The sequence below is a fragment of the Pleurodeles waltl genome, chromosome 1_1 (assembly GCF_031143425.1).
Source record: "Pleurodeles waltl isolate 20211129_DDA chromosome 1_1, aPleWal1.hap1.20221129, whole genome shotgun sequence".
Taxonomy (NCBI): domain Eukaryota; kingdom Metazoa; phylum Chordata; class Amphibia; order Caudata; family Salamandridae; genus Pleurodeles; species Pleurodeles waltl.
Genome location: NC_090436.1, coordinates 824,236,857 through 824,262,537, shown reverse-complemented (window position 1 = coordinate 824,262,537; position 25,681 = coordinate 824,236,857). Strand labels below are relative to the sequence as shown.

Below are 25,681 nucleotides of genomic sequence, written 5' to 3'. Positions count from 1 at the left end.
GTTGTTAAAAACATCTTCAGGCTTAATGAATGAGAAAGTAGCCAGGAGTGGGTACGGAAAATTCTCCAGTCACTGGCCAGTGCACAGCTAAATACTGGCAACTCACTACCGCCTCCTCAGACTATTCCTGGATCTGTGACGACTGCAACTGAAGAAGAAGGCCCTGCTGGAAGAAAGATTTCTCCTGATACCTGCTGGAAGAAGAGAGCTCATGGACTCAAGGACCACAGGACTCTGGACACTTGCTGGCACCCAGGGTCTGGGACTGCTATCCAAGGATCAAGTAGCTGGCCTCTTACTTGCCTGCTCTAGGGACACAAGAGGCAGAATGACTCATGACTCAAAAAGGGTCCAACTGATCACAGAGGAATGGACTCTTCGAGAAACATGGCTGGAAACAGAATTAGTGGCTTGAAGCCTGCCCTGCAGAGCGAAGGGGTAGAGGACTCACCAGAGGGATTGGGTTAAGGTGGCAAATCTATCCAACCCTCACAATGATCTCAGCTGCTACAAAATCCAGCTGTGTTCCGCTCTGAGCTTTTGGTGCCAAACCTAACAGCTTCAGCTAGAAGAGCTAAAAAATCACACATCTAACTTAAAGAAGCCTCTGCCCGCTCAGCCTTGGACCCTCCCCACTGAAGGATTTTGACTTTCATTTCTTAGACTAAATCAGGAGATTTATTCAATGGCTCTTTACTTTGTGTTTTAGGCGCTTTACCTTTTATAGTTGCTTTTTGCCTTAAAATGCAATTCTTCACCTCCTTTTGTTTTTAATAGAAATAATTCCGGTGTCTTTTTGTTCATTAACCTTTGCTTTATTGTCCTAAATTGGTTTGAGAATTTTAAGCTATTGGTTTCTCTACTTTAAAATTGTTGGTACTTCCTGAATTTAACATGTCTGTAGCTTCTGCCGTATCTACCAAAGGTTGAGTAAAGATTCTCTAAGAAATGTGTTTTGGCAAAGATAGACTAAGTTGGTATGGGTGACCCTCAACCAAATTATTAACCCAATTTCTGACCTGCACCATCATTCCATTGATACTCGAAATATACCAGGAATTATCACCATAGAGCCAATATAAGTATTATACTAGCGGTGGGCACTAAAAATGGATGCCCATTATACTCCTATAATATGACAAACAAAAACTGGTATTATACAGGGGTGAGTCTCATCATGCCATGGATGCCCACAATATGCAAATCAGTATTCCATGCTCATCAATTTACTGAGGGTGGGCAACATCATGTGACAGAAGCTCATAAGATTCCAGGAATTACCATCAGAATGCCAGAGACAGCATTATGCCAGGGCTAGGCACCATCATGCAATGGCTGACCAAAATATACAAATAAATAACCGTCATTGTGCCAGGGCCAGTGGTCAAAAGGATGGGTTGTAGAAGCTAACCAAATTACAGTTGAGCGCCCACATTGGGTTAAAAAACTGTGCACGTGAAAGCTCACCCAACCCTAAACAAGGATGAGGACACTGAGAGCTTTTAAAAAAAATCTTTTTATTAAACAACGAAGCAGCCATTGTACAATGTAGCAGACGACAATAAAAGACCCATCATTTATATACTACTCATAGACAAATTTCAGCAGATGTTGAATATTGAGGGTATAACATGTAAATCGAGCATTCCCCTGGTCACATAGTCAGGTACAGCATGATCCAGCGCCCTCCACCTGCCCGTACACAGCCTACCAACGGTCACACCGAACATCTGTAGGCCCCCACCCTCCCAAGGCTGTCATCGGGTCTGGAGAATTGTTCAGCAATTTCTTGTACAATAGAGATACGGCCTGTGCCACCAGAGGTTCCGTCAAGAGGCGGTCCTCCAGGGGAGCTGCTTCAGGCAACTGCTCATGCTACAGGACATATCGACCAAACGCATGCCGCAGCTGCAGGTACCTGAACCGCTCTGTTCCAGCCATAGCGTATTCTTGCTGAAGGACTACAAACGTCAGGAGTGCCTGACCTCTCCAAACATCCCCCAGATGCTAAATCCTCAAAATAGACCACTCGTGGAACCCGCCCAGGGTCTTCAGGTCCCCCAATAGATTGCTACACCACAGTGGAGTCTGGCCTGTCAAGGTAGTTCCCCAACCAAGGAAACGGGTGGCGTCACACCACGCCTTCACCTCCGTTGCAGTGTGCAAAGGCAGTGCTCGCAACGTCGCAGGGGCATAGAGGGCCCACTCATATCCCCCTCTGCCCATCAACTGTCTATCCACCCAGAACGCTGGGTCCTCCTGGTCAGCAAAGGCCCAATCATTAACAGTCACCAGTTGTGTCGCCCAGTAGTAGCGAAGAGAGTCCGGAATAGCCAGTCCACCCTCATACATCCAGAGTTTAAATTTCAGCAATGCCACAAGGAAACAGCCGCCGTCCCATAGCAGCAGTCTCATGTCCCAATCCAATCGGTGAAACACCTCTGACGGAATCTTGTAAGGGGTGTTCTAAAAAACAAATAAAAGGTGGGGCAAAGTCTTCATCTTGTAGAGGGCTGCTCTACTCATGAAAGAAAGAGGTAACGCCCTCCAATGAGCCACATCCCTGCGGAACCTGTCAAGCAGGGGCTGCAGGTTTTCCTGAAGAAAGCGCTCCTGGTTCCTAGTTACATATATCCCCAAGTATTTAAAACCGTCCATGGAGATCGGCACATCACAACCTGGGGGCAAGATGGGGATGTGGCCTTAGCCAGAGGGAACACTAACGATTTGGCCCAATTAATCTGGTAGCCGGAGTGGTCCCCGAATGTTTGAAAGACCTGCATGATCCTATCGATGGACCATCGGGGTCGGGTAACATATAGCAGAAAATTGTCTGTGTATAGGGAGATACGTTCTTCCCATGCTGCACCCACGTTGATGCCCCGAATCAGGGGATCTTGCCTAATCCACTCTGCCAAGGGCTCCAGTGCCAGCACAAATAGGATCAGGAGAGTGGACACCCCTGTCGTGTGCCCCTGTGTAAGGTAAAGGGCCATGACAGCGTCGCATTGACTCATACCCAGGCCACTGGTTTTCGATAAAGCAGTCTAATCAGGCCAGGAATCGTGGCCCCACGTCAAATCTCCTGAGGGCCACAAAAATATAAGGCCACTCCATACTATCGAAGGCCATTTTAGCAGCGAGGGGTAGGAGCACCTCCTGCTCTCTATTCTGGTGATCCAACATGTGTAAGACTCCGTAGAGTCTCTGCAAGTTCAAGCGTGTGGATCTGGAGGGCATAAAGTCCAACTGATCCGTATGGATTAGCTTAGTAACAATCGTGCGCAGTCTGGTTGCCAGGACCTTCGGCATGACTTTGACCTCTGCGTTAAGAAGGGAGATGGGCCTATAGGATGCGCACATCTCAGGGGGTCTATCCTTCACGATCCATACGATGATTGCGGTCCACTGATCCAGCAGCAACACTCCCACCTCCCTCGCCTCCTGGAACATGGCCAACATAAGGTTTTGCTACCTTGCTCCCCAGACACTTAAACAACTCCATCAGGAGTCCATTCGGTCCCACCACTTTGCTCGACTGAAGCCCCCGCAATGCAGAGGTAACTTCCTCCTCCGACAACTCAGCGTCCAACTCTCCTCTCTCCTCCTCCGAGAGCTCCCGCAGCGGGATGTCCCACAGGAGGTCTGCACAGTCCTCCTCGGTCATTCGAGTCACCGAGGTATAGACTTCCTCATAATATGTGGCAAAGGCCTCCCCTATGGACTCGTTGGACCCAAATAGGGCTCCATCTTTAGACTGTACCCCCGACCCATGATCGTTCATGGTCCCTTTTGTCCAACCAGGCCAGCAGTTTATTGGCTTTGTCACCCAACTCATACAGTCGATGCTCAGATGCCAGTGAGTATGCCCGTTCATGCTGTTCAGTCAAAGCACGCAGCTCATAGTGCTTGAGACGTAGCCAGTGCAGAAGACCACCCTCTGCCCCTCTGTCCGCCGCACAGCGGGCCTCAAGAGCTGCGATTTCCCGCTCAAAGTTTGTGGCTTGCATGTTTTGTTCCTTTTTCTTGCCCCCAATCATGTCTTGCATGTGGCCCCTAAGTACAGTTTTAAAGGCTTCCCACAGAGTACACTCCGAGTCCACGGATCCTAGATTTTCCTCGAAATAATGGGCAGCCCTCTCCCTCATTTTGTCGACAAATGATTTGTCTCTCAGATGCGAAGGGTCAAGTTGAGGCAGGGAGTAGGACTGTGAAGGGCCCAGCATGGTGACCCCTACAGGGAAATGGTAGAGTAGTGCGCTGCCTCCCAGGACCATGTTGTAAATAGATAGTCCAGAACTGAGGAGTAAGTGAACTACGTCTTCCCTGGATTCTGTTCCCTCCACAGGTCTTCCAGGCCAAAGGAGTCCAGAAAGGACCGCATTGCCGTTGAGGCAGTGGGCTCCCTTGCACATGAAATTCTGTCTAGCCCTGGTTTGGTCACAAGATTCAGATTGCCACCCAAAACCAAGAGTCCCGACGGGAGATCAAGCAGCAGGTCGCCAAGGTCCACCAGAGTAGACCACTGCAGTCTTGGTGGAACATTCACTGAACATATGTTGAGAATGTGTCCCTCCCACACTCCCAAGACCACCACACACTGCTCCAATGTGTCCCACCAGGTGTGTGACAGGATAAATAGAACTGATTTTTTTAGAAGGATACCCACCCTCCTGGAGTCCGTTGTATAACTCACATGAGCTACCAACTGGTACCCAAACCTGTCTAGCGCCTTGTAATGATTCCCTTTCAGATGTGTTTCTTGTAACAAGACAAGGTCGAGGCCATGTCTGCGCAGGTACTGAAGGACTATAGTTCGTTTAATGCGGCTGCCCAAACCATTCACATTCGATGTCATGACCCTAAGGGTGCGAGCTGTCGGTCCTGCCATGTGTGAGCCTTTCCCTATCCAACCGGGTCACTGCACCAGTCACCTGTTCTTGTAGTCCCTCCCATGCCACCTTGTTACGAGCAGCATCACATAGCTGTACAATAGCATAGAAACAGTGTAGAACAATAAACTGTAAATAAACAATCCCAAACCAAAAAACTACTCCCACCCTGCAACCCCGCATAGTAGGCTTTGAACTGACAATCAGTGGAGCGCCTATCGCCCAGAACATCTTAAACTCCTGCGTGGGTGGGCTAGCGCCACCGTTCTTTGCCTTCGCCACTTGCTACGCCAACATTTAATGCAAAACAGTCCCCCAATGTACACTACAAGCTTTGTATCTCCTGCCAGTTCTAATGAAGTGATGAACTTGCCGTGCCCCCAGCTGGAGCCAGGAACCACCAATGTTCGAACTCTGCGGTGGGTCAAGGCAGATGCTACCAGTTATTATGTTGATGATCTTGCTGTCCCCAGTCCTTGTTTCTGTTGTTGTGAGGGAGGGACCACTCTCTTCCTTCCACCGTGTCCTCCTCCAGCACCCCGGCGATCCATGAGGCTGCAGCGCTGGACCCCTCCAGCCACTCCCAAGGCTCCTCCGGAGTGTCAAAATGCCATGTTTTACCCTCTGCGATTACCCTCAGTCTTGCCCGGAAAAGCATCATGTATTTGAGTTCACGTTCCCGCAGTACTTTTTTGACCTCTTGAAAGCTTTGATGCTGTTGTTGGACCCTCAGCGTGAAGTCCAGAAACAAACGGACAGTAGCATTTTCATACTGGAGGTCCCTGTGGGTTCTAGTGGCCTGTAGGATGCCGTCTCTGTCCCGAAAGTTGAAAATTCTTGCAATGATTGTCCTCGGAGGGTCTCCTGGTTGCGGAGGTGGGACCTGAGTCCTGTGCACCTGCTCAACAGTGAAGAACTTAGATAGTCTCTTAGGGCACAGGGAGTCTGTGATCAGGGTCACCAGAAAAAGCTGGACAAACTGGCACTCGACTCCCTCTGGCACCCCAACCACTCTGATATTGTTTCTCCGGGCCCTCCCCTCCTGATCCTCCAGGCATGCCACTATTCTCTCGTGTTCCGCATTGAGAAATTGTACTTGGTCCTCAAGCTTCTTAGATGTAGACTGTAACCGGACAATGTACGTTTCCGCGTCTGTAACCTTCTTGACAACTTTCTTTAGATAAGCTAGGAGGAGGGTAATGTCCACCGTCACCGCATCTAATTTGGGTTCCAGAGGTCCCCTCAGGTCTTGGATGGCAGCCATTATTGCGCCCAGGGAGGGTTCACTTGAGGGGCCCTGGTCTTGGCCCCCCTTGGTGTTGTCTGGCACCACAGGCCTCCCTGTCTGTCTTGGTACCGCGTATATATAAATGTTTTTCATCTGTTGCAAGAACTGCCCTTTGTTCCTGACCATGCTGGAGGGGCACACCCGCCGGGGGGGGGGGCATCTGCAACCCCCAGTGAGAGCTTCACCCAACCGCGGGCCCCAAGTGTCCCCAGGCCCAAGTTTAGCAGGCCAGGCTGCACCCCCCTCCCACATGAGAGTCCCTCACCAGTACTGCGTCATACCTCAGCGAGGTCACGGACTTTCTCTCTCCCGGACAAGGGGGCCCACACCGGTCCCCGATCTCTGGGCATATCAGCTGCTTTAACGTGGATGTGGGGGGAAGCAGACCACCCCCCACTCACCCCGTGCTGGTCCATTTGTCTTCTACGGTGAGCGGCTGAACAAGGGCCACCGCCTGCGTCCCGCTACACCTCCGCCTCGTCTCTCAGCGCTGCGGTCCACTCCATTAGGCCGCGGGGGGAGATAGGCACCAAGTGTCCTCGGCCCTGCCAGCCACGGTCGCTACCAACCCTCAACCTGGCCCAGCACTCACGGGTCCCTGCATCAGGTGCCCCGCCCCGTCCGATGCTGCTGCTCCACAGCCGGCAATTCAGGGGCACAGACCCAGCGCTCTGCATCCTGAGGGCCGACTCCACGCGGCCCGCCACTGCCTCCAGGCCGCAGGACGCACACTATTCATAGCGGCGCACAGGGCCCGACAGCCCCCAAACGGTCGCCCTGCTACTCCAGCTGCACCCAGACCACAGCTTCTGGTGAAGGATAGCATTAATGGTGGATATCGTGGAGGATTTAAGAGTTAAGGACGGAGCTCTGCTAAATGGCGGTTGTCTTGGCTGGTGCCTAACCACCCCCCACTCACTGAGAGCTTTTACATGGATTGCTTAACTGCCCATATAATTTGTGCTCAGTAGTGGCGGCGGCCGCAAATCTAAAGGGGAGGGGCAGGGGGTAAAAATAAAATAAAATATAAACAAAATAACCTACCTTGATGGACGCCACTGTCTCCTGCCGCCTCACACTCCTGTTCCCTCGATGTGGTGTCCCAGCATTCACAGGGACACCAGCACAGGCTCCCTAGAAATCCTGGCACTGCTTTCTTACTAAAGAGAGCATGAAAGCAGCATCAGGATTGGTCTGAGTGGCTTGGACTGCCACGCAGACACAACTATGGGGCCTGTGCAGTTTCTCCAGCCTGGCTGTTCAACACAGCCGGGCTGGAGAAACTTAAGTGTGCATGTGTGTTTGGCCGGCCCGAGACAGCTGGCCAAACACACATGCACACTTAAAAAAAATAAAAAAAGTCTTTATTGTTTTAAGAAACAAGAAGGGTGCATAATACAGTAAATAATATTTGCTATTGTTGTCGCAGAAGCACAAATGTCAGGTAAATTACAGTCACGTTGTTATTGATTGGTCTATTAGCGATATACATCACACTTGTAATAAATATGACGTAACTTCCCACATTATTAGTGCTTGCTGTAGCGCTGGTTGCTACAGTCGTACCTATATATATGCTGTACCCTTAAGAGCCTGTCCAACAAATATTTACAACCTTAAACTCTGGAGTGTGTGTGTGTCAGAGGTTCGAGTGAACAATATATCATGTATAATTCTGTGGCATGGGGTGGAGGAAAGAGGGTTACTTCATATTCTGTTGGGTCTCTTGTGTGATGTGCCCACCCAGTTCACCTGCATGATTGAATGTCTTTTGATCTCTTCTAAAAGTCTCTGCCAGTCTGGTATCTTGGTCGGGGTTTGCCACATGCGCCACTTGCTGTTCCATGATTAACCCTGTCCGCAGGTCAGATAACCACAGTGTGATTGGTGGGGCTTTGCTTGATTTCCAGCACACTGCTAGTCAGGTTTTTGCCAGGACCAACGCCAGGTCAATGAATTTGTTAATACATTTGCATTTTGCTGTGCAAGAATCATGATACGTATTATGTAATGTGCCCCTTCCCTATTATTGTGTTTAAAATCCCGGTTATGGACTCCCAATAGGTGATCACGGGGTGCATGTCCATACCATGTGCAACAAATCAGCGTCGTTTGATTGACACCTCAGGCATATACCCTCCGCTCCCGGGCACATACTCACCAGTATTTTGGGGGTGAGGTAAGTGTGATGCAGGTAATTGAATTGTGTATATTTAAGTATGGCATTTGTGGATCTTCGATACTGAGGGGTCCTGCAACCATTGTTTATCTGTAAACGGTACATGGAAGGCGGACTCCCAGTAAGCTCTGAGCGCCTGAAGGGATTGTTCCTTGTCCATGCGTACAGCACTATATATGTTAGTGACAGCTCCTTGTGTACCCTCCTGAGTCAATAGTACCTGCAGTAGTGCAGAGGGAGTCGGTTCCCCTTGTGTTTTGTCCCAGTAGTGCTTGAGGTATCGTGTAAGCGCAGCATATGTCAGGAAAGTGCCCAGGGATATGACGTAGTCGTCGACTAAACTATCAAACATGGCCGAGATCTGATCCACAAAGAGGTCTCCTATTCCGTTATGCCCGCTGTCTCCCAGATGACTGTGTCCGGCCCAGAATGCATGTCTGTGCATCCTGGTAGTACCCACAGCGGCAGACCCGTGCATATGGGAATCTGTGGTGAACACACATGCACACTTAGGTGCACTCTCTCCTCCTCCCCAATCCCGTGGCCCAGCCCGCCCGTCCCTTAACATGTTGCTGAGCCAGCAGTAGAAAAACAAAACAATAGTGAACTATCATTTTATTTTTCTGCTGCTAGCTCAGCCAGGGGGGAGACGCTCATTCGCCATTTTTGAAGGAGCCGTCCCTGGTGCTCAGTTCCCTTCCAGCAGTTAAGCGGTAGCCCTTCCTGAGTGGGCGCTAAGGTCACTGGGTCATCTGAATATAACAAGAATTTTATTTCTAAACCATTCAGTATAAAAACCTGGGCTTGGTATTCCTAAAACAGTTTTGGCAAGTTATTGATATAAAGGTAGAACAACATTTGGTTATTGTTGCACCCCTATTCAACACTGATGAAGATATCACCTTGCAACTTATTTTTTTTATGTTATATGGTTTTTCTCTACTCCCACCTGCATGAACATGAGGTTTAGTCCTTGGTACCACAATTAATGTTTGCTGTCAATACATATTTTTCAGTCTGTCTTTAACAAGGAGATATGATCTATGATAGGTGGTTGGATAGGAGATTTTACTTGCAACTATGTAAAATGTTACTTAGAAGTCTTTTGTTCATAAGTCTGTAGAACATGTTCATTATGTTTCTGTTTGCACAGAGTCCACTGAAGTCTCAGATCTTTCTTTATACATAGGAGTGATAAGCCCTTCAAACCACACCTGCAAAGTGTCCAGACTGTAACCAGGATTATTTAGGAGTGTTTATTGAATTTGGAAGGAACTATACTTGAGCATCATGTTTAGTATTTTATCTGAAGAATTATTTGCTTTTAGCTTTAGACTACTTCTTTTTAGATCTCTTTGTACTGGTTGACTGTATTGTCGATAAGTTCAAATCAATCCCAGCGAGCACTTACATGGATAAATTCAGTATGCTTCAATATTACAACTGTGTAACTATGAATGCTAACTGGGATTGACATGTTAGACGTATGAGGAGGACAGACAACACATGTTTCTATCTTATGGGGTATAACCCTCCACATATCTTTTCAATGTTTTGTTTCTGCATGTTTTCACTGTGCCTAAAAATAAAACATGGCCTCCTCCATTTTAGATTCTTGTTTTCCGTTGTTGGGTCCCGACTTGCGAGAGGAATGCTCAAAGGACAATAAAATAAATAATATTGACCTTCTGACTGCGAAGTCATGAAATTCAAAGGACGGCTGCTGACGCAACCTTCCTGTTTTCATATATTTAGTTTAGTGTACATGTGTAATTTATGAACACATGTTGCACTTAATATTATTTGCGCATGCACATAGTATAACATTTGCTTTATTATAGTTTGATTGCTCAGCAATAATTTATATAAGCATTTCCATGATTTATAATGCATTTTTAGATTTAAGTGAAGGTGCAGCAAAATTAATATGCTAATTCTTGGGAAAGGGACTTGGGCAGTAGGGCTTGATAGCACAGCGAAAGTAGCTATAGTTCAGAAGACTCTCAAAGACCATCTTGCGGTGACTCCAACTAAAGAATACACACCGGCTGAAATGCTGAATGGACATTTAAACACCCCTTGTAGAGTTTATGATGTACAAGTATGGTTTAGAGGGGAAAGGTTGAACAAACTCTAAGTATTATTTGGATCAAGTTTGTTGGACGTCTAGCACATCATCCTCACAGAGGGTGATTTGCCTCCATTACTTATAAAGAGGTGAGGAGGTAATAGCAAGCTTTTTCCTCCCCTGTCTGAAATATTTAGAGACAAATATGCAATTGAGGGGGCTTTAAAAAAAAGCTCCAGCATTGAATAGAAACCATAGTTTTAGATTATAAAAATGTAAAAGCACGCACACGGACACTGCTCAAGTAAGCCACAATATGCCTTTTCTGGTAAAATGTAGCTAAACCTAGAAGCAATGATGTGAACGTTGCTTAGCCTTGCATCTCGAGTCTCTCTCTCCAGGGCCCCTCCCTGCGAGCACTCACGACATTGCACACAGGGCATTGTTTATCTCCCTTGTTGGAGCCATAAATCTTCTCAAGCTGCTCTGCTACTGTTAACTTCATTAGAGCTTTGTTGAAATGCGAGACAAAAACGCTTGCAAAATTTTTCATTCTGTTAAAATGAACAGAAAATGCTTTTCCAGCTGTATTTTCCAATTTCCGTTCAGATGTTTACACAACTCGAAGTAGTGAACCCATCTTTTCGTCGCTCCTCAAGGGCTTGTGATTCCTGATGTCAGTAGCCGCCAGTGACCACCAAAACATGGCAGGAAAAGATGAAATTATGAGACAGGGTTGACCAATTTATGTGGCAAGAAAAGTCCAGTTCTGAATTTACAATGCTAATAGCTATAACTCAAGAAAATGTGAGCCATATTGCATTGCAAATACTTGATAGTTCCTTGTTTTCAAATCAGTTTGGTAGAATTTCAACTACTCTCCTCATTGTGGGGTATGTAATTTTAATTGTTTTCTTGTTTAAGTAGTGGGTAGTGTGAATATGACTCACTGAGATGTCATCCGTAAGCCTGCAATGCTTCCTATGAGGTTCCATTTTAGATTCTTGTTTTCCGTTGCTGGGTTCAGAGATGTGTGAGGAAAGCTCAAGGAAAATAATACTGATAGGTTGACTGAGAGTTCAAGAAATTCGAAGAACAGCTGCTGGGGGCCTATCCATGCTGGAATGTTGAGACAGGAATTTGCCTGATGGCCTTCAACTGGGGAGAATGTGTACAGTGAGAGGTGTTGTCTCTGAGGGTCCTCAACAACATTTTGTGTAATGAGCTCATTAGTGAAGCTCTGTCTGAACTGCAAAAGTTGGTTATTAACACCCAAGTGTGTGTGTGTGTGTGTGTTCGTGTATGTTCGCTCTGCCCAAGAAACCATACGCCCTGGGCACTGTAATGGCTGCCAGCTTTTTAAAACCAAAAATGTTGGTTCACAGAGAAAAGGACACATTGACACACTGGGCCAAAATGGGCATCGCATTAAAGAGAGAACTAGAGAAACTCAGTCTATGAAAGAAATCTTTTTTTGGGGGGTGAGAAGGACATATCGGAGGGGGCTCAGGGGAACACCATTCAGAATATGACTTTTGTAATTGTTTCTTTGGAACTTGTTGAGGCACAGGAATCACTTCCTCAAAAGAATCTTGCTAAAACATCCTAAGATCCTAAGTCCAAAAATAACTTTTGGAGAGGCCATATAAAGAAAACCCTCAAACATAAAAGATTGCAAGTTGAAGCTTCTGAAGGAAAAACAAAGGACAGGCAAGGAAAAACAATCAATGTTCAAAAAACATTCTGTAAAATGTTTATAAGATGCATCCCTCCAGATCTAAGTTTAAACATATTGAGAGGGAAATAAATAGACTAGAAAACAAATCCTCCCTTCCAGCTCCAAATAAACCCAAGAACCAACAACCTCAGAAACAGAACATTCTGGAGGAAAGATTAAAAAAGCCCTCAACCATGAGATTCCAAAACCACAAAATAAGAAACAACGTTTTGAGAAGACTTAATGAATAAAAAGGCGCTGAGAAGATACTGAAAACTCAAATCAGAAAGAAAAGATTACACCCTCTGTTGCATCACAATTCCCGAAAGAGGAACAAATAGAAGGAGAAAACTTAATGGAGGAGGAAATAAACCTAGCACACAATACTGAGGATCCAGGTTTGCAGTTTTAAATAAATGTGGAACAAGAACAAATGTGGCAGGATGTCAAGGCAGGAATTGGTAGAGCTCTAATATAGTCGGTCAATTCCAGACAATATATCATAATGTAATTAAGAATGCTCAAAGAGAATGCTAGTTTCACACTTAGGACATTAAGGGGGTTATTATGACCCCGGCGGTAAAAAACGCCTACCGCTGTGGCAACGGCCGCCAAAAGACTGTCGCCGTGGCTACCAGCCATCTGCCGGATTATGACCACAGCTGGATTTCCACCAGAAGGATGGCGGAAATCCGGCTGTGGCCATGCCGGTGGGTGCCGGTAAGGTGGCGCTGCTGCCAGCAGGAGCACCACACCAATAGACCGTCGCCGGCTGTCTTATGAGAATAATACGGCCTGGTGGTGTTCTGCTGGTGGGCACTGCTGCTGGCAGCAGCACCCTGTCCCGTCTCCAGCCGAAGGACCCCCTGACTATAGGTAAGTCGGGTGCTCCGAAAGGGGAGGAGGGTGTTGTGTGTGTGTTTGGGGGTGTGTGTGTATGTCTGTGCATGTGTGAATGCGGGTGTGTTTTGCCTTTTGTATATGGGTGTATGTTTGGGGGTGTGAGTCGTGTATGTTGAGTTGTGTGAATGCGTGTGTGCGTGTTTGTAGGTAAGTGTGTGCAGATGTGTGTGTGAATTAATGTATGCATGCGTGGATGAATGTTGGAATGGGTGTGTGTATGCGTGTGTGCATGTGTGAAGGGAGGGGCACGTATGAAGGGGGGTTGTTTGGAGAGGAAGGCTGGGTGGGGGGAAACCTGGGGAGTGGGTCAGGGAAGAACCTTATCAGTGACAGGGAAGGGATTCCCTGTCGCTGATAGTGTCTACTGCCATGGTGTTCATGGCAGTAAGGATTCCACGAAAACCATGTCGATAGGCGGGGTCATAATCCCGCAGGCGGGCAAGTGACGTTCGCCAGGCTGGAGATTGAAGCCTCTAGCCCGGCGGTCATTACCGCCGTGGTGGCCGGTGTGGTACATTGGCAGTTTGCCTTCAGCCAAACCGCCAATGTTATAATATGGAGGAGAGTACCGCCAGCCTCTTGGCAGTACTTTCCTCCATATTAACGCCGACCGCTGGGGTCATAATGATCCCTTGAGTCCTAAACACACAAAACACCAGTACATTCCTATCTTACCAACCATAACTCAGCAAGGGAAAGACGTGTTTCTAAAAACAAGTCACAGCAAGAAGAGTACCACCAAGAATTGAGAGAAAATATAGGTCCTCAATGGAAAATCCTCAGTACATAAAGTCACATGTCGAGACAGAGTTCATACTTGCTACATCCAGGAAAAAGGCACAGTCAACAGCCAATCATGACCCACTACATGAAAAGATAAACCATTACATGTGGTAGGAGAAATAACTGAAATAGCAGACACCATTCATTCGTAGATAGGCAGTTTTAATGCCTCGTTGATTAAATATGCACAGCAACAGGGAGAAGAAGTAGAGGAGCTGTTGACATCTTCCAGAGGAGGTGCAAAAAAGAGGGAAATCTACTTTTGAAGAAGGAAAGTATATTGCTAATTTGTGTTTGAAATAAGTGCCAGTCGTGCATGTCTGTGCATTTTCAGCTATAAATCAGAAATGCAGATTAATATGTTTGGTATGCTTTTACTGGGGAAAATTTGTTTGGAACACAAGCTCATTAGAACAAATTAAAAAAACAAAGTGACACAGCAAATGCAATGGGGTTCTAAAAATAGGTAATCCTTTAAAAGAGGGGAGTGTTCCGCAGATTCAAGAGAAAAAAGAAAGTAACCCTGTATTTGTTTTTAAGGTGGTGCAAGTCATTTACCTTCGAAACACAGGATTATGGCACCAATCAACCCATCAAAAGCAAACCTTTTCGAGGTAGCGGCCAGGGTAGCAGAGAAGCCCCAGCATGCTCCACATCAGCCAGTAAATTATTTTCAAACCTGTTCCTCACAACATCTAATAACAGTGATAGGTAGAATAATACACTTTATAAAATGGTGGTCTATAATACCAGACATATGGGTACTGAATCTAATGAAGTACATCAATATACAGAGTTCATAGAGAAACCACCAACAAAAAGGACGTAGCAACAACAGATCCTATGAGAGGTCCAAGAACTACTCCTGAAGCAAGCAATAGAAAAGTGACGTTACAGGATCTGGACACCAGAGTACTCGGTATACCTCTTAATTCAAAGTAAGACTTAACTCTAAGACCTACACTGGGTTGTGCTGTGCTGTGTAAACAGGGTTATCATGATGTAAAGTTTTGAGGACTACTCTTCGGGAGGTGATTTCCTTACCGGAAGAGAATGCCTATTTGGCAACAATCGACCTCATGGATGTATAGTTTCACATACCAATTCGTCTAGCACATCGCAAATACCTAGGGTTTGTAATGAACAGAGTCCATTATCAATTCAACGTTCTACCCTTTGGCATCAACTTTGCTCTAAAAGTCTTCACAAAAACACTTGCAGTAGTAGCAGCACATCATAGATAAGTCATACGCGCCCTTGTGTGGACGTTTGCCTGGTAAAGGCAAAGACTGGCTTTCAGGCAAAAGATCACATAGACAGTAGTAAACACTCTTTTCCAACTGGGGTTCACATTCATTAAAAAAATAATCACTAAATCCAGAAATAATGAAACACTACTGTGGAAGCATTAACCTCAACAATGTGTGTAGCCAAACCAATCAGGAGGAGGGTGAAGGTATTGCAAGAATTGATTCCCATCTGCCACGTCACAGTGTATGACAGTGAGAAATGTAATGAAACCATTGAAGGTAATGACCGCGTGTATTCAACTAATTCCAAAGGCATGTTTACATAGCAGACCGATTCAGTACTTGTTAAGCCGCTAATGGTAGCAAACAATAGTGGTAATTAGACAACATGACAACCGGACAATTTTAATTACCTACTTCTCAGGCCATCATAACAACAGATGCATCGCATCAGATCTGGGGTGCGCTGATAAGCAATCTAAGAACCAGAGGTCAGTGGTCAGAAACATAGGACATACATGAGATTTGGAATTAAAAATTGTCTTTCTAGCTGTAAAACCTACAGGGACAAGTACAAAATAAAATTGTGCACATCCTAACAGACTATAAAACAACGTTTTATCCCAACAAGCAAGGAGGAAATGTTTCCTTTCTCCTGTCGCAGTTAGTACAGGAGATATGAAAATGCCCAACTGCAAAAAGCATACCATTAATCCACATGCATTTTAGGTTTAGACAATTTTCAGGCAGATTGTTTAAGCAGGCAAGTAAGCAGGACACTTGAATGGGAGTTAAACCACGAGGTAACGATCTACTTTTCAACATATGGAGAAAGCCAAACCTAAATCTATTTGCAACTCATGTATGTGCAAAACGCCAAGACTCCTCGGTCCACTGTGAATCCGCACTTAAGAGGCTGGTAAAGGAAATCTGCATTCGTATGTTCTTCAACACCACTTAGCCAGGCTGTACTGAACAAGTCCAAAATATCTAACTTACACTAGTGCTAGTGGCAGGTGGCTATGCCAAATAACCTAATCGCATCCCAAGGAGATGTCCAGCTAGAATGTTATCAAAATCCCCGCACATAAAGACCACAAGTGAGGGAAGATATTTCACCTGAAACACAAACTTTACAGCTAGGGGCTACTGAAATGGTAGGGTCTGGACATATGGATTTATCAGATAAATGTATGGCTATCATTAAAGAGGTAAAGAAGCCATCCACATGAAAATGCTAAGAAGAAAAGTGGCATAGATATGTTAACTGGTGTACAAAAAACAGTGAGTTAGAGGGATTACCTAATGAAACAATAATTTCTTATATGTACCATACTTGATGGATGCAGGACACAGATATGCATCACTCAGAATGGACTTGACAACCACAGCGGCATATACAACAAGCATTGGCAAAGCCTATAGGTCTCGGCAATCCGAGGGCTATTGGCAATGGCAATGGCAATATTAATGCATTTGTGTACAGCTCTGGGGCTGGTTTAATTTAAATACACAATGCATTAACATTTCCAACACTCTCGGCACACGTGGTCCAGGACAGACCTTAATGCCACTCAGTGCTCAGGCTGAAAAGCAACGCCAGCAAACTACTCACTGATATAAAATACACACACTAAACTCCCAGAAACTGGACTTTTTCAGAGATAACACAGGCCATGACAAAAGTGTTGAAGTCAGGAATGGGTGTACAATGCACAAGACTTACATCCCAAAACTGAAAGTTCTGAGTCAGCCCATTGAGCAACCAACAATTCATTAATCTGCCCTGATCAGACAGATATTTTACAGCAATCCCTTTCCCTGAGATGCCTCACACCTTATTGTGAGTGATAACATGTTGAATGGGGAGCGAGAGGTGGTGCTAGTGGGGGAGGAGGTGAGGATGATAAGCCATGGCTGGGCACTGGTGAGCCTTTGCACTGGAGCCCACTACTGTTTGTTTGCTTTCCCCAAGAGAGAGGGGCTGGAGGGGAGGGGGTGAGGATCGGCTGAAAGCACAAGCCCTTGTTTTCAGTAAGAAGTGCTGAGAATGAACAAAAAAATGTGCATCTCAGCAGCTGAACACAAATTAAACATGCAGCAGGAAAAGCCAGGAGAGAGCCCTCATTTTAAAGGCGATGTGGGGTCATATAATCATGTGGTTTCAGCCCAGAGAACCTTTATCTTGATAGCCCAGAGGGAGCACGGGGCTCTTCATCGCCTATGCGAGGTGATGGGGAGGAAGAAAACAGCAGCTGTTGCGTTGCATGCTGTGGCCACTGATCGGCATGCTTTCAGTGTGAGCTGAAGGACGCCAAGGGAGGAATAAATGCCCAAAGGGTAAACACGAGCAAGGCAAGGGGAGGGAGGGAGGTGCACCCGGGCACCAAACACCCTAGAAGCAAGGGGAGAGGGGGCACAGATAATTGCCGGTCAAACATATGCACTCGCAAGGTCCATGAAACAAACATTTTTAAAAGTAGTCCTGAAACAAGGCCATAAAATGGACGTTGCCTAGGTTTAGTAGTAGCTGGGCGGTACTCTCGGAGAGGGCTAAACCCTGGAAGACCCATGACATATGCGTTCAATGGACAAATGAGGAGAATGCATAATGGAGCGACGAGGGAGCCAGCCAATGGCAAGCCTGTGGGCGGGGCTGAAGACCTCGATGTAGATACAGCATGTCTCAGTTTGATACCGCGCATGTGCACCGTCTAGAGCCGTGACCTAAAAAGTGTCCAACAAGAACTAATTTTTACAGAGACAGTAATTAAATGATCCCCCAGAGGGACGAAAACACTCTATCCCCACATGGAGTTGTATCACCTCAATGGAGCCTAAAGGTAATACTAACAGGCTTAATGAAAGTGTCTTTTAAGCTAACACATAAGGCAACTTTACAATATCTTGCCTCAAAGACAACTTTTCTACTAGTGATTACATTTTTAAGAAAGGTTAGTGAATTATAAGCACTAACACTTCACAAAACATAAAATATTGAAGAGAACAAATCCAACTTTCATTCCAAAGATAGTTATAACTTTTTCAAGTCAATACAATTACCTTCATTCTTTTAGAATACAACTAACCGCTGAAATGGCCATACAAACATTAGCTGTGAGAAGAGTTATTATCTATTACATTGTAAAATGTAAGCAATTAATCATGGCACATGATCCACCATATATTAGGAGCAACAGCTGCCAAAGGTACGGTGGCAAGGTGGACTGTGCAAACAATTTATTTATGCTACCACTGATGACACAAAAAACTAGATATTCAACTAAGGATACGTACCTACATAAAAGAAACTACAGTTTCTTGGCCGTCTTTCATTAAAAGGTATTTGCAACCTGCTGCAACATGACCTTCAAAACATACTTTTAACAAACACTGCTGTGTAGATGTGCATGTACAAAAGGAAACTATAGAAGGTCAGACTAGTTTAAAATAAGTATTTAACACTACCCCCTCTTTAAGCCTTCCTCCACATGGGAAGAATACTATTACATATGAACAACATGCAAATCTAAAAGGCCCTAAATGTTATGTTGATAATCGGCACACATATTTTCATAGATAACAGGAACTCAAATTTTGATTTTGAGTTAGCGATGTTGGTGCACTGGTGTGCAGAAATGTCATTCCTCAGTAGGAAGGGCAATTTTTTTTTTTTAAAGTGTTGCCGAACAGTCAAAATCTGTCTTACCATCATTGCTTCAGAAGACCTCTAGCTTTTAGAGAAGTAAATTCCCAGCATTGCTGCACCAGGGCAATGAATGACTTTGAAAGTTTACCATGCATGTGTTCATTTTCCACTATATGTGTATGTGAGATTCACGAGAGAAAGGAGAAAGTGAACATCAAATACACATAAAAATAGATCTACGGATATTAACATGCTCTTTACCTTGAAATACTTGAGGTTCCTGCTTTCCTTGAGGAGCTTCTTAGGAGACTATGCACATGTGCCGCATTCTGATGGTGCTCCAAGTTCTGAATTTTAGAATCCCAATAAAGAAAAAAACAGAATCATTTTTATCACAATACATAGTCTATAAAAGACAAGACTACAGTATCACAGACTTGGGTGAAAGATGTAGACCAAACACATACACCCTGAATTCTGCAGTTGAAGGAGTATTGCTTCAATCTAAAGGTCGGGAGGTTGGATCACTGTAGACAAATTGACAGACAGATGATATGCAGAGAAGGTTCAACGGTCTTTGCTAATTTGCACAGTTTGGACTCGATTCCAACTGCCCTAGAATAAACCACGTTATTTCCCCACCCCACAATTACTGTTACCGGGCATCCCCAGTAATTCGGGGGTGAAGGAATAATGGGCACTGCGAGTGTTTGGGTATCATAGTTTTCGTGCTGATTCCTGCATGTTTGGCTCTAGTGTTCCACACACAGATTTCAGCTGCGTTTAGCAGTTACAAAGACATTCAGTTTAACCTTCATTTTTGAAATCCTCTACCCTACAACGATTTCGGGGACTTTGTGAATGTCAAATTTCCTAATTTGAGCAGTATGTCTTTAGATCCTTCTTTGCCTTTGCCAAGAAAATAATAGCATCTTTATTCAACAAAATGGGATGGTGTTAAAAGAGATTACTTACATATAAAATTTACATAACTTTGGTTCAAGTTATTTGACAAATTTTATTAAAACTTTACTACGTGTGCATGACTCCTTGCAACATTTTTTTTGTTTTTTTGTTTTACAAATCTTTGATTTTCGTTCTATATTGTATATCATAAATGCTATCTCTAAGATTCACCCACTGATCCACCAAATGACTTCACAAATAATTACGACCAGTTAAGACCTTATTTGCAGTGGCGTATCAAGTATATCATGGGCCCTAGTGCACGGAAGGGATCAGGCACCCTGACCGCTGTCTGAACTGTGAAATACTGCAATAACTAGGGTTCAGTGGGCCTCTCAGGCCTCTAGGCCCCGTACTACTGTACCTGCTGCATCCATGGAAGCTGAACATAAAAGAAGAGTAATACTCCTTGGACACTACAGCAATGTCAGCTATAATGGATTTCAATATTATTGATACATAGTTCTTTTTCAGAGGAAAAGGCAAATGTGTGCATGTTACTGGTTGTAAGTCTCCAAGTAGCTGCAGCTGTATATGATGAGGAAGCATTAGGTGGGACCAGAATGGGCTCATACAAACTGCTTTGAAGGTAAAAAAGGAGGAGAGCGCTAGACAAATGGTCTGCTATACACAATGGTTCCAGTGGAAGTGAAACTGAAACATAAAGATGTATTTTTCGGTAGGTCGCAAATAGTGGATATAAACTGCATGCTGACTTTTTACAACCTGACCATCATTTTGCGAAGCAACTCGTGTACTATTTGGCTGCATCTTAAAATGCACATTCAAAGCGGGTCACAAAATCACCTTCCACGTTCATAAAACAAGTTCTATTTTGCAACCTTCTACTTATAGATGCAAACGTAGGGATGGAGGCCATCGAGGACATTAGACCCCCATCCCTACATTTACATTCCTAGCATCTAAACATTTTTTTAAAAAACGTCTGCGTCACTTAAAGGGCTGGGTGGTGATTTTAAAATAAAATGTTGACATTAGGAAGTCATTCATGGAAGCACACAGTTGTCTCCTGACCCACTGCCTGCTCTCTCTGATGCCATGCTACACGATTCTCAAAGGGGACATTTTCCCACGTGGACAGCTTCCCCTTTTCGAATCAGTTACCACCCCAACTCGAGTGCCAGTAGATGATCAATGGTTGTGACTGCAGTTGCAGTCACGAATCACTGATTGAACCTTTTGCAACCCACAAATAGGAGGAGAATGCCCCTCTCTCCACCTCCTTTTTGGAAATGTATAAAGAATTTATGAGTTGATATTATTATTCTGACCTGTAAATGGCATCTGTACATTGTAACAAGGTATTTTGTGATTTCAAATGGTGTAATTTTACGAATTGGAGGTTTTGTTGTTGCAAAATACCTTTGTACATCAGTTCCCTAACCTCAAATAGGTTTTTGGTCACAGGCTGAGTGAAACTGGGAATTATGAGAACTTTTGAAACTTCAGAAAATCTGACTTGAGTCTCAAGTGCTCAAGGTAGTTGTTCCATAACGCGGAACCCTTTACACAAAGAGATCATGTGTGAAAACGAAATTTGAGTGGTCTAGCAGACAAGAGATTTAGACTGACGGACTTGACCATAGACACTTGGCAGGGTGAAAGGACAGATGGTTTGGGAAGTATCTAGGGATACGGCCACGTGAACAAGACACAATTTTAAAATGTGACTGCACTTTGACAAGGAGTCAATGTTTGTGGTGTGATGCGACTGTAGCATTGCAGTTCCGTAATGATGGTCTCTTAGGCTATGAAGATCTTTTTATAACGGCATACATGTGGCACTGCACTTCTCTAAACTAGGAATTGTCTGGTCTAGGACAATTCTGCAGAGCATGTGGGGATTGGGGCAGAAACAAGTTTGAAGAAGTTTCCCGATTTCTCTCTTTGCAAAAAGAGTGCCTCCGTTTATCTGCATGGAAGCTAAGCAAACGGATCCTATCCTTCACATTGCTCTGGACTTCTAGTAGCCTAAATGTCTTTCAGGCAAAAAACTGGCAGCACACGGAGATCATTCTCCCCAAACTCTCTAAGGAGAGAGGAGATTTATTACTGCCTCTGGCAGAAGCCCAGAGCTTGTTTACTGTGGCTTTCTAACACAGCCACTCCTGTTTTTTGTCAGGGAGGCAATTTACCTGAAACATTATATGCTTTTTCCCCATTGCAGTGTTTAAATCGCATGCTTAAAATGTGTAAGATTTTTGAAACAGTAGTTTCAATTATATATGGCATCAGCACATAATATATTTCACTTTCCACTGCATTTGACTACTAAGGAGCACATTATAGGATTTTAGAGAGGCAACTCCTGTGCAAAATTGCATTATCTAGTATGTGTGCATGGTGATGAATGCCAAAAACGTTTAATGGGACCTGACGTTTCGAAAATACGGAACCGGAATTACACAGCAGTAAAGCGATTTGTCAGGATTCCAAAATGGGGTAATGGCATATACATACACCAGCCTTAAAGGTGCTGGCCTATGGGGAAAATAGTACATTTAACAATATGTAAATGTAGTAATTTCGAGAGGGAATGGTACTTGAGTCCCTGCTTGGCATCTATTGTATACCTCCCGATGGAATGCCATGCAAAAGTGCAGAGACCTTCCTGATTCAGTGATTCCTGAATCAGTTAGGCCCTGAAGTGGGTCTAAGAGATCATGTCAGATTGCATCCCGCTGTGAAACTGCTCCTCAAGCCACCACGGCAAAGGTGGCCTCAGTATTCTTCGGCTCTTCTGTTCATAAATACCTCTTTTGTTTTAGTAATGAAGACACAGATACCTGTAGGAAGGATGCTGTAATACACTCATTCAACACTACAGCCTCACATTTACTGCTTGCTCAATACAATTGAAATTTCCTTCTGTCTCAATCCTCTGAGAACCAATTCAAATATTTTGGACAGGTACGTAACGAGATATAACCAAATGTAATAACTCTGGTTTTAATACTGGATAAACCACTGAAGTGAAGAGGGCCACATTTTCGGGCCACTCACACAGAAAGCGCTGATAGATGATCTCTGTGTAAGTGCATTCTTCTCTCTTACACAGACCACCTACCTGGCTATATATCTAAAGACTCTGAAGCAACTATCTGCAGGCATTGTGCTGTATGATTTAAAAATAAAAATGTGCTTCTTATTACATCTGTGAGTCCACTGTTTGCGGATTCCAAATTTGTAGTGGTATTATGCGGTTCAATCACCTTGCGGTGCAACCTTAATTGTTACTTGTAAAGTTGTAGCAAACTTTATGTCCTGACGAAATCCCATGTTGTGATGTTCTGTCTTAAGGACGATGCATGTCAACTGGCTGGAAAGGCATGGCATTAAACATGTTTGCTCTATTTTTGTGGCACAATATTGCACATACAAATAACAGTCATAATATGACCTACTTAGCCTTTTTTCTTTTATTTCTAAAACATATCCAAAGCAATATGATTTCTGCGACATTCTTATAAACATTTCGATGGCTGGGTGAAGAATTATGAACATTTTATGAATTGGTGACATATTGTTCCCAAAACCTGATATGTGGGAGTTATTCTGGTGTACAGTAACATAAGACATGAGCATTAAGATTTTTTCAAAGTCTAGGAAAATAACAAGGCTATTGACCCCATTCATAGCTTCTTGCTTTATGTGTTAGGGTATCAAGCAGTTGTACCTGTATAAAAGATCTATGACTGTAGGATCTTGTTCTTAGGTTATTTTTTCTAATAGGATGTAAAATGGTACCATGTATGCCTTTACCATGCATGTAATACAATTCGTTGGCATTCACAATGCGTTGCAATAAACTGAGGCCCTTTACCACTCCTTTTTTTGTGGTATTATCTTTCTATCTATCTATGTGCACACACACATATATAATCAATTTTGGGGGGAAAATGAATATACAATAATTACCTGCTGGCGGTCGGCAATAGTAGTTATAATTGTGTCCGAGTTTCTGTAGGAAAAGCTTTTTTTGTTTTGCTAATACCTATAGCGCTGTATGACATTCTTCACAAAATTTTCAAAACTAGTGTGCCAGTCAATTAAGCTGCTGTCTGGAAAGTTTTGGGGTGATTCGTCAAGCTATGGATATGGAAGGGGGGCCATAACACGTTTTCCCAATGCAACACGAGTACAGCCCGAACTTACACCAAATTTGGCAGAAAGCTAGATCTTGGTCCAGAAAGAGTGCTTTTTGTAATTTGGTGTAAATCCGTTCAGTAGTTTTTAAGTAATTAAAAAAAATAATTTATGTACATCTAGGTACGCGGAGGCTCCGCAGATCCGACAGATCTCTTGGTGCGACTTAGTTGGCAGCTACCACTTTAACTAGGAAGGGTTGAAATCATCTTGGGACATCCCAAGAAAAATGTTTAACACAGGAGGATTACCATGACCCCCTAGGTCTAGTGTGGTGGGGTTCCACAGGGACCCTTCTGGGGACAAAAAACGTATTTTATTTTTAAAGCGTGTTTTCTCATGCCTGTTTTTTTAGTCTCCCGAGTGGGCAAGGACCAGGGGGGAATACCTTTGATTTTTATGCTGGGGGAGGGGGGAAGGAGGGAGGCAACCATGCCCCCCTCCCTAGGCCAATTTCTGCCCTATGGACCCAATCTCCCAGGGCCCAGCTGATACTGAGAAGGGGAGGGGTCAGTGTTTCCCCCTCCCTGGGCCGATTTTGGCCCCGGGGACCCCATTCCTCAAGGCCATGCCTTATTAAATGTGGGAGGGGCACCGAGACACTAGGGTCCTGGAGAAACACTAGCGCATCATCTGCAGTCAAAGAAACCACGTGCGTGGACTGCCTGACCCCGATTCCCCAAGGGGCCATACTCTCTCGAAGCCATATTGCAAGTGGTTTCATGGCTAAAGCAAAGAGGAGAGGTGACAACGGACAACCCTGCCTTGTACCCCTACCTATTACCCAGGCATCCGACAGCTTCCCCTCCCAACTCGTACCCGTGCAGTAGGAGCAGTGTACAATAGCCTCACCCAGGCACAGAAACCAGGACCAAACCCCATACCCCGCTACTTCCAACAGATACCCCCACTCAACTGTATCGAAGGCCTTCTCAAGATCCAGAGACACCAATGCCATCTCAGTGTTCTCACCCTCCGTCTCGTAAAGCACATGTGCCAAACAACGCAAATTGTAAGACGTGTTACGACCAGTGATAAACTCACACTGGTCCTCGTGCACCAGTCCCAAAATCACCCCTCGGAGTCGGGAGGCTAGAACTTTGCAAAGGATCTTTACATCACTATTTAGCATCGTGAGTGGACGATACGACGATGGATCACCAGGGTCCCTTCCCGGCTTAAGCAACAAACAGAGTATGCCCTGTTGCATTGATTCTGGCAACTTGCCGCACTCACAAGATTCCTCAAACACTTCCAGAAGCTTCTCCCTCAGAGTCAACAAAAACATCTGATACAATTCAATAGGAAACCCGTCGCCACCAGGAGACATAGATTTAGACATCGCTGCAATTGCGTCCCTCAGCTCCTCAACAGTAATCACCGCATCCAAAGTCTCTCTACTCACCGCATCCAATCTAGAAAGACAAATCTGCTGCAAGAAACCCCCAACACCTTCTCCCGGCAGAGCCGGTCCAGCCCTCGAAACCGCCCTCAGGTGTTCTGCCAGCACCCCCAAGATATCTGCCCGGTTCGTAACTGTCTCACCTTTTGGTGATCGAATATGCAGTATAGGGGGGACTCCACCTCCCCCTTCAAAATCCATGCCAAAAGCTTGCCAGCCTTATCCCCTTCACGGTGTAGTCGCTGCCTGTATGCTTTGAGGGTAACCCTACTCAAGGAAACCCAGCAATCATTGACTGCCTTGCGTAATCTAAGCTCCTCCTGTTCCGCTTCTCTGCTGTTCGGGAGTCTCCGCTGCAGGGCACCCAATCTCTCCTCCAGTCCAGACAACTCACTTTCCATGCGCCTGCCCGCTCCA

General features: G+C 44.9%; 1 protein-coding gene across 1 annotated transcript in view; it reads right to left on the bottom strand.

The window, feature by feature from the left end:
* Positions 1–25,681, bottom strand: part of FXN (frataxin) — a 61,687-nt gene that overhangs the window by 15,087 nt on the left and 20,919 nt on the right. The window contains exon 2 of the mRNA XM_069228693.1: positions 18,991–19,076. Coding sequence (XP_069084794.1) covers positions 18,991–19,076 — 86 coding nt within the window. The remainder of the gene's footprint in view (positions 1–18,990; positions 19,077–25,681) is intronic.